General features: G+C 34.6%; 1 protein-coding gene across 1 annotated transcript; it reads left to right on the forward strand.

The window, feature by feature from the left end:
- The first annotated feature begins 1,146 nt into the window (after positions 1-1,146).
- Positions 1,147-3,912, forward strand: LOC138323405 (zinc finger protein Noc-like). The gene is made up of 2 exons (XM_069268002.1): positions 1,147-1,504; positions 1,894-3,912. The coding sequence occupies exons 1-2, from the start codon at positions 1,439-1,441 to the stop codon at positions 3,382-3,384; spliced, it is 1,557 nt and encodes a 518-aa protein (XP_069124103.1). The 5' UTR covers positions 1,147-1,438; the 3' UTR covers positions 3,385-3,912.
- The last annotated feature ends 11,878 nt before the right edge of the window (positions 3,913-15,790 follow it).

Below are 15,790 nucleotides of genomic sequence, written 5' to 3' on the forward strand. Positions count from 1 at the left end.
GTTTATCATACTCTTACTTATTTATACTGTGTTAACTTTGATCGATTGTCGACTAAATACAGTGAGATAGTGTCCCTGGTGATCTCCGTGACACGAGCAACACTAGCAGCCCCTTACTGTACCGGTGCATCACGAGACGGTGTTTACGACAGACGAGATCAATCTTTGCCCTCTACCTGTCTCTCTTATATCCCTCGGCTTTTTGTTCTTACATATTGTAAACATCGACTCACAAAGACTGGTTAAAGATCATGTTTGCCTACTTGACAAGAAAATATTTCTTAAGGTATTTTACCTGCTGATTCAAGGCGAGGCATTTATGTATGAACTCGCGCTGACTTAACAACTTATGGTTATAATACGGTTTGTCATGCTTCAACACTGGCGCCCTTGAGCGTTTCCTAGGTTTAGGGATAATTTCCCCCGTCCCTCTACACATTGTTTTGTGCGATGTGTTTATTGTACCTGATAGGTATCTGTTCTATTCGCCTTTGAAGCCAGTCATAAAATGTCCAAACTGTCATTTCGGAAGATACCATGTCTTTCAACACGCCAGTTTCAATCTGTTTTGAAACACCCCTACTTGTAAAAGATTGATTGATAAGCCACGTAATAATAGTCACACTCTTTGATCTTCGCCGCAGGGCCATTCAAAATCATTAATGTCACCGGCAATTCTTTGCTTCCTAGGTTTTGAAAGAATTTAACAAAACCATTTGGAAAGGATCTTTTTAAAATTAGGACTTAGTGGCAAGGAAATACGGGCGGTAAATCATGTTTAACCAATGCAAAGAAGCTCTGAGTAAAAGCAAATAGATATGATTGTATTATAAGTAGCAGTACTCGAGCGGGTTTTTATTTATCTGTCGTCGTTTGCCTGGGACGTTGTATGTATTAACAGCCTGGAATGATATAAATCAGTCAACATTGACAGTGAACCCATCAAAATGATTGATAGCTAGCCATAATGGTTCCCCTCGGCTTCTCCTAGAGGAATTAATAAACTTGACGTTGATTGGTTAAGTGCAGTGCGTGCAATCCATCATCTCGTGCTTTTTATCGTCTCTGACGTCATGTGGCGTCCCTCGACCAATCGCAGCAGGTTATCAGTAGTAATTTATTATTTCATTGGAAGGCGGTAAGGCTCTTTCATCTCTGATTAATTTACAAGCAAGTGTTGTCGGACGTTTTGTATTATGTCTTGTGGGGCGGTATGTTTCATTAAGTCAGTGTGATACGGTTTCTCAGGTTCATAAAGTGATTGGCAGTTGAGCCTGTAGCGTCGTGAGAGATATACCATAGTAATACCAGACCGAGCCTACACAGTACACACATAGACTATACATGTGAAACCTACTGGAAACATTACTTACACGAATGGATTACATGTTTTAAAAAAAACACTCTTCTTGGATTTATTCATTAATATTTTGTGAAAATGTTAACTTCAAGTTCCCAGTATGAGTATCTACACCCAGATTACCTTCAACCATTGCCTACAACGGTATGTATATCTTATTGTTATAACACCTTGGTGTACCTGTTAAAAACAAGCCTTACAGCTGACGCTATACTAAATTATATCTTTAAAAAATACAAAATATATAATCTCAAGAAAAATATTTCATGATTATTAAATTGAAATACAAACTAAATACGAAAAATAAATTATATGTCTCTTGGGGAAACTATTTTAAATGAACACGCTGTATATGGTTTATGGCACGTATATAGCTTCCTGCCTATCGCGCCACCACCCCTTTAACAGCCAGCCCTATGAACACACATGCTATCATCGACTCGTACCTTAGACCAGTACAACGGGATATAAACTGTGTAGCTGGCTGTTTATAATTCTAATCATTACTTAATATTATTTGTTTATTTTTATAGCTGGATGCTAAGAAGAGTCCCCTGGCATTGCTTGCACAGACATGCAGTTCAATAGGAAAGGACCCAACGCCATCCAAAGCTATTATCCCATCACTGGGAAAGAAAGACAATAATGACAAATCTCGGGACAAGTCGGAGTCTCCGGACACAAAACGTCCGGAATCAAACAGCAGTAAAGGTCGGGACTCTGTAGACAAACCAGGATTTAGAACAATTCCCTCCAAGGATATCCCTCCCCTGGTTCCTATATCAACATCTAGTGACAAATCCAGATCTCCATCAGTTTCTCGTGAATCCAAATCCAACGATAGTGTGGCTACATCAGTTGTGTCTTCTCGCCCAGGATCTATCCCATCATCAGTACCTTCGTCATCATCAACATCTACGACCAGTGTATCTTCCACACGGACAAATACAGGCTCCCACAAGGAGTCAGACAGTCGTGAAAGTGTGCCCACGTCGGTCCCCAAACCCGGCAGTCGGCCGTCCCCAGATCATGTCTCTTACAAACCCTCAAGTCACCCGTCAGCTGCCAGCTACCCAGGGTTTGCTCCATTTGGTCCTGGCTACCCTGGATACCAGCTTATGTCACCTCATGGAGTACCCGTGGAATCCGCGGCGTCTGCTATGGGATACCCATCTTCCCTAACTGCTCACGGGTATGCCGCAGCCGCCAATGCCGCCGCGGTGGCAGCAGCTCAAAGTGCCGCTTCCCTAAAACATGGCTCGGCGGCGTCAGCTACATGTATGTCGCCTTATGTAACATATGCCCGTGTGAGGACCCCAGCAGGTGCAACGACTCTGGTACCCGTATGTCGGGATCCGTATTGCTCTAACTGCCAACTGACATTGCAAACTTCCCATCTAGCATCTAACTGTAATGCTCCTGGTTGTTCTCAATGTGCTCATGAGAAGTCCCTCCAGAGCCTCAGTGGCCTGGGGGCACTAGGGGGACTCCCTCCCAGCGCGTCCTTGTCTGTACTACCAGGATTTTCAGCAGCCAGTGCTCTGTCGTCCAGTGCTGCCGGACTTACGTCTTTCCCCTCCATGTCGTCCTTGTACCCCCATGGTAGTCACCAGGGACTGCCCTTTGTATGTAACTGGGTATCAGCAGGCAACGAATACTGTGGTAAACGTTACTCCACGTCCGAGGAACTATTACAACATTTGAGGACACATACCACGGCCACAGATACATCCTCTTTAGCGGCTGCTTACGGCAGTCTTGGTAGTTTAGGGGGACTGGCCGGCCTACACGGACACTTAGCAACCCCAGGGAGTATCAGTCCAAATTCCCTCCGTCGGTCTTATCCTTCAAGTCTCAGTCCAGTCAGCGGACTACTAGGGGCCAGCAGATATCATCCATATAAATCACATATACCAGGTGCTCCAGGGGCCCTGCCCCCAGGGCAGCCCCTCCCTAATCTTGGACATTACTATTCACCATATGCCCTGTATGGTCAACGACTAGGGGCAGCGGCAGTTCCATAAATTCTCCAATATTTCACGGAACTTTACAATTGTGATGTTTTTTCCCAAGGAAATCCTGGATACAAATACGAAGTCCATTTTAAACTTGACAATGCTCATTATGCAGAAAGTTTCCATAAGTGAAAATGACAAGTGTGAATGGATCTAAGAGTAAGAATGTCAAATAATGTCTAGGGACGATAAAACACAGGGATCAATCAGAACTATCACGGAATAATTGTTCTAATTCTCAAAAAGTACTATATTGTCCCGGTTATGATATACAGATTATTTATTCCTGAGACATAGATATATATATATAATTTATTAAAATCCAAAACTAGATATAAAGTCCAGATAAAGGAATATTGTTACACTGTTGATGTGCCAATTAAATTGGATGGACTAAATGTGTAACACTGCTACTAAACCGTGAGTGCTATATTGTTAGTGTGGGAGGGGAGAGACAGTGCTGTGCGAAATAAGTGGTATAATATTTGTATGTTTGATACAGAAAATCTTATTTTATTAAAATATAACATGAAATTACTTTAATCTTTTGATCATTATTGGTACAAATTTGTCGGATCACACAAGTAAAAATGTCATTCATTAGCTCAAATTTAAAATTACCATAACGGATTCATTTTTATTAATTGTTTTCAAATAAATTGCTTTATTCCATTATGAAAAAATATTTTATCTAGCAAAAAAAATTGCGAGATATTTAATACCCTGCAAAAATTCACCACTAACCGAGATAATTTATTAATACAAATCAGGATGAATATACAATTTTACTTGTGTGATCAAATACAACGTAAATATCCTACACGTAACCGATTTAAATATACTCACATTATACTGTGTTATGTTACTGCTAAAATATAAATATACAAACAAACACGGAAGATCATTGATTTTCTCTCCACACATATTTACATGTGATGTTCTACAACACAAGCGATGTAACATGTAATGTTGGTGTATATACACTATATTTATATATTTACAAGGCAATGTTTCTCTGATTATTTACAAATAAGAAAATAATCAAGACATCGGGAATTTGGTTACATCAGAATTAGATTGTTACATTGATGATGTTATTAGTTACCTAGCCTAGAACTACATAGTTGAGCAGTATTATCTATAAAACGTAACACATTTTAATCAATTTGAGTGAAACAGATGGTTGCTTCATAAAAACAAGTATAAAATGTTAAATTACCTTTGAAGGTATGTGCTTGTGTACATTGACCTTTAATGTATATAATTAATGGCACATATTTTTAGAAGTGACACTATTAATCTATAGGACATTAAACATCAACTGAAATAGCAATTTCAGCTGTAGAATGTCTATAATTAATATTGTACAGATAAAATAATTTATTAGCATTAACGGTATATATGGACGACATTTCTTATAATTATAATAATAATTTATTATTGTAAAAATATTAATAAATGATCGATCATTTAGTAAAGCCATTTACAGCTTTATACTAGTCAGTGTATCAAGTTTATCTCTACTGTCAATTCTATTTACAAATATAATAATAACATAATATTTGTATAATTCATTGTGAGGAATAAATATATTATAAAAAACAAACAAAAAACTAGCAAACCAGTAAATTTCAAGACACCTTCAAAATGTCAAAACTATTTATAGTACAATTGGAAATATGTAACACACATGATATAAGACAGTCAGATGTTTTTGCACCAAGTACATGCTAAAATATCAGTGTAAATCCAAATAAAAATATCTTATACTAAAACACGATGCGTACAGGGATATAAATGATAATAAAACTATAGCTGGTCACAGAAAACACATGGTTAATACACTAATAAATCACCTATCTGTGAACACTCCCCGATCAATCAGGAAAATATTAGAATGAAAATCATACGAAAAGAGAATAGCTGTGGGCAAGAATTTGTTACGATATACATCGGAGTTTTTACACTGATCACCAGGAGGTATAAGGTACATCATACAAGTAAATGGCTAAACAAGGGCAAACACAAATTTACTTGTTTACTAGATGGAACGAACGGTGCAAAAATAGAACTGAAATACAATAAAATGTATTTTCGAAATAAAAACTCTCAGATTAGTTAAAAGAGATACAATACGATATGGTACATATTTTTTTTTACATTATAAACGACGAATTTCATCTCCTGCTCTTTTTGAGAAGACTATTATAACCGACACACATAAAGAAATAATTTTCTTCAGCTGAGAACATTAAATGTATGCCTCACTCTATAGTGTTTTCTATTTTCACGAAGACGTAGAAATATTGCAACACTATTAAACACAATCAAAATATATCTTAACACAGACTTGTAAGATTTTTAATAATATTCTTTAATTATCTAAACTCTTGAAAATGAATCAAAACTCATAATTGATTCGGGCTATACTGGGTTATGTTCAGAAGTTGCAAATAACCTAAAGGTTGATGGGACAAAAGACAAAGAAGATATCAGCGCCACCTTGTTTCATAACGTCGGTGATTCTAGAACCTTAAAATGTTGACGCCGGGAGGCGACTAAATCTGACACTCAATCAATATCACACATAGAAAATATAAACTGTGTCTGTAACTAATCCATATACTACTAGAATGCTCTGCCTTCATACCTTACCTGTTAAAATATAAAATATTAAACAGAAAGTGAAATAGAACATACTAAACGGACAGCCCATTGTGTAAGTATTTTGTATATGGAAGACGAAATTTTAATATTGTAAATAGTTAAAGTGTATAATAATTTTAGTTGGTGTTATCAAGATTTAATTATAGTTCCGGAAACCTTTTTTAAAGTGGTTGAAATAATTATTATTCAATAATATGTGTTATACTATAAAAGATTAAATGTTGTTGAAATAACAAACTAGCATATTATTCCTATTTTATTTTAACGAACCATTTACATATTCTATAAAAGTAAACATACAAATTATGGTATTTCTTATCAATGATAATAATCAAAAACGGTATGAAAAAAATATCTTTTGTATGCTTTTAAATCATCCAGCCGATAGCACTGTTATTTAACAGTTGGTAAACAATAATATTTGCATTATACTAAAATATATATTATTTAAGGAATATATTTAGATTTTGTTGAGGTTATGAGGGTATAATGCTAATGGAGCACGTGTAAATTATGTAACCCCGGCAAAATATATGTCATTACCTATTACATATAGATATTTCTTATGAGGGTATAATGCTAATGGAGCACGTGTAAATTATGTAACCCCGGCAAAATATATGTCATTACCTATTACATATAGATATTTCTTATCAATATATACTAAACAAAAAAAAGACTTGTGTTATTATTTTTATTTTTTGTGGTTACACTTTACAACTTAATCATTTTTTTTTGTTAATGTGAACAACATTAATATCTTTGTTATTATGCTAATAATAACATATACTTTAAATTAAAACATACGAATGATACTTGTTTCAAACCAAAAAATTAATGTCATTTGGAAGGAACAAAATAATGAATATCAAGTTGGTATTATACCAACAAACCAGTTCTAGAAAGATAAACTATTATAACGATATAAAGTAAAAAAATAAAAATAAAAAACCCAATGATATTTTCAAATTAAGTCAATGATTCCGAATACTAAATATTTTAAAACATTATGACGTATTATATAGTAACATTTCTTTTAGTATGTATTCACTTTACACGACTCTAGCTGATTATGGCTGATTAAACAATGATATTACTCTAAACATAAAATATAATTCATATAACGTTTCTTACTTGCTAAATAGTCTCAATTCACAGTCTGAAGACCAGAAACTGCATAATAACAAACACTCTGCCATCAAACAAAAACAAACTATTTTTAACTAAATATATAAACTATTTTTTTCTTCAAATAATAACATAGATTTAGATATAGGATTATTTACAGAACACAAGTGGCTATCTCTTTTTTATACACATAACACAATCACTGAACCTGTTATTAGAGCCAACAGGAATGCCTTATAAGCACCACTCGAACCAGAATTGTAATAAATTCTGTATACAAATATACAAGGACATACATTGTTTTAAACATACAAAAAATATACTAAAATTCGTCCAGATATTTAGACTGTCTTCTTGTACATTTCAATCTGAAGGGATACAATTTAGAAAACGGCCTGTCTACTATGCAGCCTACTGTGGGGATGCCGTGACATAGTTGAAAACATTGAGGACGAGCTCGAGGATTGAAATCAGAGAAGGTTTGATAAAGGAATGTCAACAATAACACAACTGGTGCTGTCTTTACTAAAAACGATTTATTGTATAACTAACACATAAATATAGGAAACCTACATATACATCTGAAGGAGTGAATGAGAGAGACTCTTTGATCGGATGGAAACAGCTTTATATAGAAGGAGAGATGTGAGTGTACATCAGACACTCGAGTAGTGGGTATACTAGAGCCTAGCTTCTCTCTCCGTCGCCTACCACTGGTTGAGACCCTTAATGTACATGACAGAATAGATGAGAATTTTGAGATATTAACCTTTGTTTGGCCATTAAAGTAAAAATACAACAGGACGAGTGTTAGGCTTGAGAATTTATTGCCTAATATCATCTATAGGAAAGGTTTAAAATGATCACGGTAAAATATATAGCACGATGAAAACTACTCCACGCCTTTATCAATGGCTCTCAAACTGATGATTTAGAACACCAAATATTTTATGAGTTTAAATTTACGGCAGCTATTTAATCTCGAGCCTGTATTATACAATATTTGACGCAGTGTGTAAATCCTGCTAGTTTACCTGGTTTTGCTTTCTTTGGTGAAAGTAAAGCCAATGTCAAGCGTTTGTCGACCGGGGCTTGATATAAATTATTTTGCAAGTGAAAAATAACACTTTTACTAGAATTTGTCAGTATAAAATATGTAAGGGACTTATCGTACTGGGACGATTTAGAGTGGGATAATGGAAGCGTAGTGTTATTTACTGGTATCCGGCACGTCTGTAGAATTAATACAACTCGCACCTGCTGCCAACCAGGAAAATGTCCCTCAGATAAATTGCCTAATAAATATTGTTTGTTACTCACCATTGAATATAATGTGAACAATTTACATATTCATGACCAATGAGGTCACCTTACTGTTTTTATAGTTCATGTGAATAAGAAAAAAACATTTTAAGGGACATAAATATTTTGTATAATATGTATGAATATGAATTATGATATTAAAACGACACATTACCCTCTAAAACATGGATCCCCCGATTGTGGCATTTGTATTATTCATGGTTTGGTGAGATATGCATTTAAAATAAATACATCAAAATTTAGCAGTAGAAAACCTGTCACATTTTTAAAACGATGATTAAAGGGGTTCTTTTATTTCTATTTCAATACGCACAAACATTTCAGGCATACCATATGTCACGTCTGCAATGTTTTTATCTGTTTGAAAGATATTGGCATTCGTATGGAAATCTATACGTTTACAAAGCCGGTAATGTTACAAAAAGAATTACACCAATATTCATTACTAAACCTGCTCCAATTTACATGCGATATGACCTCGGAGCGGCGGTAGGATACAGTGTCAGGCGTAGTGAGCAGGCCTGTCTGAGGAGCAGGGTACTACCTGTGAAATATTCCCCTCTGTGAAAGTGAGCAGCTAGATATTGCATCAAATATCGGCGAGTGCCTTTGACAGCACATTGTGTTACTCTATGATGTGGTCGTGCTAAATACAATACCTGCCTTGTGAGAAACAGTGACGAAGGCTTTTGTCAGCATTCGTGTTGTCAAGTCTAATTGCATGCGTATTACTTACAGCTTGTACATGGCTAAAGTTTGTGATGGTAACCCGATCTTGGATTTTTGACAAGTTTTGTCAACAGGGTCCAAGATAGGAGCACGAAAGAAAATATTTACAAACATATCAAATGCACGAGAAATATAAGCTTTGTACGTGTGATTAAACACTCTGTTTATATGTATAGAAATAAAGCATATCGCTCTATACATATAATATTTATATAAAAAGTTCAAAGATATCAAAGCAAACACGAAATCTTTCAACATTTATGCAAAGCATATCCTTATTTCAGTTCAATTTATCGATTTTCATTTGTTTGTTTCAGCGTCTCGATCAGTCTACTTTTAAATTATTTCACTTTATTAGATATAATCTCAATTTTTATATTTTACATGTATTCATTTTCTTAAATCAAAACATTCATATAATTTTGATATCTTAACCTAAATACTTCATATCAATTCATTTTTCGTACTGAAAAAAACCCATAAATATTTTATTAACTCAACTAGCATATATCACATCAAGCCTTAATTCATTGTTTTAGTTTTTTTAGTGTCAGACATAAGTTCATATTTAATTCCTAGGTAAGTTTCTTCTATCGCTCCAGCTTCAAATGTGTTGGTTCTACTTGATGCTTCAGGATATCAAGCTGTCATCCCCTAGCTAGCTTTAGGTTGGCCATTGTTACTTCTTATGACGAATAACAACAGGATGGGGATCTTACAGGGACATTGCACCGTTTGAAATCCTTATATATAAACCCACAATAATAGGTTCTGTATGACGAGAGAGTACTCTTTAAAAAAAAGACTATCGCACACGTGATCAGGTAGAAGAGAGCCAGATAGTCAGCGTCGTTGCATTCACCAAGAATAAATATTGAACAATTAAAACAACTAAAGATAAAGTCATGATTTCAATTGAGATGATGATTATGAGAATGATGATGGCGATGAACATAGGATGAGTAAGATGAATGCTTGTTGTAATATTGTTTTACATTGTACCTAAAATACCTTGATAAATAAAGAATTACAAAAAAATGATTTCAATTTCAGAGCCATTGTATTTAAACCTTCCTTTTGTAGTATTGTGATGCTGAAGCATTGCTTTGCTATCTTATCGAAGAAAAATAAATTCTGTATAATATGTTTCTAATAATAAGAAAAAAATACATACATATTTGCATAGATATTATCTTTTTGGCCATTTATATTTGTTTTATTTCATTTCAATTCCAACAAATTTTATCGCAAATAAAATTCAAATGGATTTGGCATCAGACAAAGCCTATATTAGACATTTCCAAAGAAATCCGGTGTGGTAGAAAAATGTATTTACTATACAATTATATTTGAAAACATCTATAAATCATGCAAGTCTAACTCATTATTGTGACACATCAACAATGTTCTTTTTTATCTTTTTATTTACCATTTGCATACAGATAAACCAATGTTTTTAGACGAAACCACCATATGGTGTAATATAGCGTTTTAAAAGGAAGCGATTCTTTGTTGATAATTACAAAGTTCTATAAATACTTATAAACAAGAAGAAATATGATAGTTTCATTAATCTAGGATTCCATCATTTTAACAAAGATATCGACAGGTGCACCGCACCAATCATGAAGTGAAGGTGCATGACCAATGAAATTGATTCACAAGTCAGATGTTATGAGTATATTTTTTTTAATGTTTTTCATTTCACAGTAGGAATAAATGTCTTGTTGTATTTAGGTAGTATTCGTATGCAGTATACTATAAAGGTGATTTTAATATCTCAATGTCTACAATTTGTAATTGTTTTTATTCTTTCTGTATTTTTGCACCGATTCGGTTTTGCCTGTAATATTTTTAGCGTTGTCTAAAGTATAGAATGTTTGTCATTAAAGTGTTTCACCGTACTACTTAGGATGCTTTTGCACTTTCCATTTTGTATAAAAAGAAAACAAAAAAAAAGTTTATGCTTAGGGTATTTTGCTGTTGTTATTGTATATTTTAGCAAAGAATGTGTATTCGTTTCGTTTTAGTAACCGGACTTTTCCTTTGAATACTTATTTTGTAAAGCCGCATATATTTATGACTAACCTGTGGAATGATTCTGTTATAGTTATTTAGGTAATACCTGTGTTGTTTAACCTACAACACTGACTTTTATTTTATTTTTGTCCATCTAACCTGCGAATTATATAACATTTTACCATACTGGCGACATTACTAAACAATGACATTTGTTTAAGATGTATAAAACTCACAATGCAATATATGTTGTGAGTTAAAATTATGTAATATGATGACAATTATGTTTGCTTTTCTGCGAAGGATCTTGCCTATGGGATATATTTGTATAGATCGACTAAAGCTTCGTACATTGTGTATTGATGTTTTCTATTGTATTTGTTTTACACGATTTAAGATAAGGAAAATTGTGTCTGAATTAAATTAATAACACCTGTGTTGTAGTCAACGATAGAAAAATGCATATAGTATATGAAAAACTATTTGAAGGTTCAAGGGAGTTCGTATGTCAAAATCCATCTACAGATTTTGTATCAGCAACTACATTTAACATAGATTCGGATTGTCTACAGCGATATCCATTTGAATAAGGAGTTCCTTAGCGTAAATACTTATTTAGTCATAGTAATTACTTATTACCGACAATCTAAATTCCCATCAGGTTTTGATTTAACATCCTTTCCAGTGCTATTCTCCAGTACTTTCATGGTTTATTGATATTCAGTCTGTTCTATGTAACATGATGGTGTTTATGTTCCTCAAAATAAAGATATAGCTTTTCAGTATTTAAAATAAATGAGAATAAATCGAAGAATCTAGATAGTACATCGATAATTTTTCAGAAACCATGTATGTGTATAATACAATTGCTACCAATGTAAGCAGAGGACGTCAAGCCAAATGTGTTTGAAACAGCAGTTCGGATTGGATGAATCTACGTAACCAAGGATGTCATATTGACAGATATATATACAGGGCCGTTTTAGCTTTGATGTCTGTGATGTTTAAGGACACTGACCATGGATGTGAATTAGCCTGTCGGTAAAATGTCCAAATTGATTACAGGGGGCACGTGCAATTAATTATATCGTATGTTTTTCTATACATCACACACGTTGACGTGTGTTTTCCTGGTTGTGAAATGATAATGAATTAGTCGTGTTTTGTGTGACTTTATGTAGTCAGCATATATATCAGTGTACGACAGCAGTAATACGGACAGTAATGTCACAGGTCACGTTACCAGGGTAAGTAGATAAGGACCAGAACCTCCCCCTCCGTCTCTCTGTCTGGTGTCCCCCACAAACCAGGCCTTATCAACACACCCTCGATACTAATCAAAGGTCATCTGTGGAAGTCAGCTAAGGTCAAACTAATTGACTCGACAGTAATAATACGTAGGTCAGTTGTAATCTTAGAAACGCGAACTATTGACGAAGGTCTTTATTACAAGTCGAGAATGGGATGGACAGGAATGAGTTAAATACACAATTACAGATCACAGTGTCATCGTCTGGCCGTACAAACAGTACCCTTGCTCCCACAGGAGCCGTCAACCTAAAGCCGTAATCAAAACAAATAAATCTATTGTCCAGAGTATGCTTCAAAGCCGATTTTCTAGTCCGGTACCGGATCCAACCTTTATATTATAACGTTTTTACCAGTTTCTGTAATTATTGTTTGGTGTATCAAGACTGGCTTTATTTAAAAGTTTTGGACGCGACACTGAGACACTGAGGTCATGTGGTTCTAACATGGGAGAAGGTAAATACTTTTACTCCAAACATGTAATCAAGATTCAAGATTCAAGAAGTTTTATTTTACGTCGCATATCAGAAACAAATACAACATTAGCATTGTAGTGCTATTCTCGCGAAAAAACATAAGTATATTGTTATTTAACAATCAAATGGCTTACAAAATATCACTGACATAAGTATACACTAATAGACTTTACAATGACAATGGCACAGAAATATCATATCATTTGAAGTAAGAATAGTCACATGGAATAAAACAATAAGTTGATATTGAACACTAGTATATCACACTGGTGTTACTATAGAGTATTAAAACACTGCAAGAGTGTAATATACATATATGTCAATATGGCAAAAAGTAAAAATTGACAGAATAAACACTAACATAGTGTATAATGAAAGTAATATCAATAAAAGAAATATATAAAAAGTTAAGCTATAGATAACAGATAAACTATGTATTAAGTGTATAAATTGCTGAACACACGATGTTCTTATGAAAACGATGCATGTTGATTGTACACACACTTCGAAAATAATGGTATTATATTTTACAATTCAACGAATCACATCAATGATATATGTGTGTCAGTATTATATAGTCCAACATGCACCTTAATAATGATAATGTCTGCCCTCCGATTTCCATTAAGACTGTACATTTTATCCTATATTACCATGGCTGTATTTGTGTACTTTCTGTTTGCATCTTGTAAAATGTGAACAGGTAAGATATTCTACTCGTTGTCTTCGTATAAAGTATATATCAGTGGGGTAGCACTGTAAAGTAGACAGTTGAATTGTTCCCGCTATCACAAGGAGACACGACACAAAGGTACAGCAGAAGTACAGCATGCAAGTACGTACACTCACCAAAACGTAATATATACAGGAAATGCAATAAAAGATGATTTTGTAGTATATCACTATGGAGACGCTGGTTTATATGTCAGATGAACCTATTATTTCTAAAGCTGGTGTATTTCTTCACGATGTTGTGATGCGTTTTCCACACATGTGGCGATGCTCTGAATATATTCTCTAACATCTGTAAATCTGACCCCAGCCGCTATAGTGGTCGTACAACCCAATGTAAATTGGTCGTGATATCAAAGACACACCATAATAATCAATCTAATTCCCTCATTAATTTATAAAGTTTCTCCTTTCCTTGGTGTAATGACAGCACTGTATACCGTGATACAGGCAACTAAACGTCTTCTGCTGCCAGGAACAGACATAAAACAGGGGATTCAGCTGTTTTAAACTGTCACTCGATTCCCTGACAGACCTGGTAGATTGTATTAATTATTGTAACGTGGACATTGGACGATATCACTACAAACGAGGCGGAGCGGGCTGCAGTGGACCGACACAACATTACCACATATAAAACAGATAGTATTGCCGTTTTATACTTCAGGCTAACTCATCAGGGCTGGGGATGTGTGCGGGCCGGCTCGTTATTACCATTACAGGACCAGTAATAGTCCCGACGCAGTATGTGGCCGACGACACAACCTCCATAGACCTGTCCTGTACCAGGGATGTATTATGGTATTACACGTAAAAGACAATTTATGAGCGCTTCTTTCCCAAGGTTCACTGATTGTTTCCATTTTATTACTGAAAAGTTTATGATAATGGTTTAAACCAAGGTTTGTCAATGATTCGGTTACGTCCTTATCACCAACTACCTAATAAACTTTCCTAGTTTTTAATCCTTATAACTAATTAGGTAAAGAAAGATCTGCATTTCACATTACCCCTTAAATAATTCATCAAATCCAAGTCTTTGTTGGACAAAACATTTCATCCGAGCATATTTCGTCTCATTTTATCTAACGTCGAACTGGTCTTTCCATCTTTCCATGAACAATAAAATGATTACCACACCCATGGCAAACTAGAAATCGCCCATGGAATATCCTCAACAACTTTCACTTATCGTATTCATAGAAGGTGTATAAGTGTTGTATAGTATACATTACGATCACTGGCTTCATTTCAGTAACAACCTTGAGAGACATAGTGTATGATTTACGAGCCGGTACGCTCATATTAATCACCAATAATACGCTATTAACGTAGAATCATAAATCGTGTTGACATTTTATATAAAACTATAATTTGCTGTGTTTTGATGTAAGACATGACGAGCTAGATGTGGGAGTTTGGTGAGTGTCACCAAAAGATTAATACGTATATCATCCATCATGTTGTCAAAAGCACAAATCGAAACATCATTGAAAGGGAAATCCTTTAACAAAAACGGCGTAAACAACACATAATGAAGTATGAGATGATACAACACTTAATTTTGGTGTCCTGACGAAAGTCAGTCTACTTTTTATTATAGTTAAGGTATTATACCTGATCGTTACAACGTTATGATTTTCTCAAATTCTCATAACAAGGTATCAAGTGATTTCATTGTCATTTTCTGATTTCACTCTGAGGTGATCTTTTGACCCGAGTTGTCCCTAGAATTGCCTGACAGTTGTCGTCAACAAAATAAGGAACACCAACTCATCCGGAACAGTCGACCCCCTTCTTCTTGAAATGTCATAAACTGAATATTGTTGAAAAAGCCATTGTTTTTATCGTGTTTGAGGTTTTATAGTGAAAATATTACATTGGTTACGGTAAACGTGAGATAAGAAGAGGTTATGTATATCCTCTCTTACCACCAATGGCATACAAATAGCGACTTGTTGAATGACATATTAGTCGTCAGACGTACATTTAAGATATCATTCATTTGGGGAAATCTAAAACGCCAGAGATAC

The sequence above is a fragment of the Argopecten irradians genome, chromosome 5, assembly GCF_041381155.1.
Source record: "Argopecten irradians isolate NY chromosome 5, Ai_NY, whole genome shotgun sequence".
Classification (NCBI taxonomy): domain Eukaryota; kingdom Metazoa; phylum Mollusca; class Bivalvia; order Pectinida; family Pectinidae; genus Argopecten; species Argopecten irradians.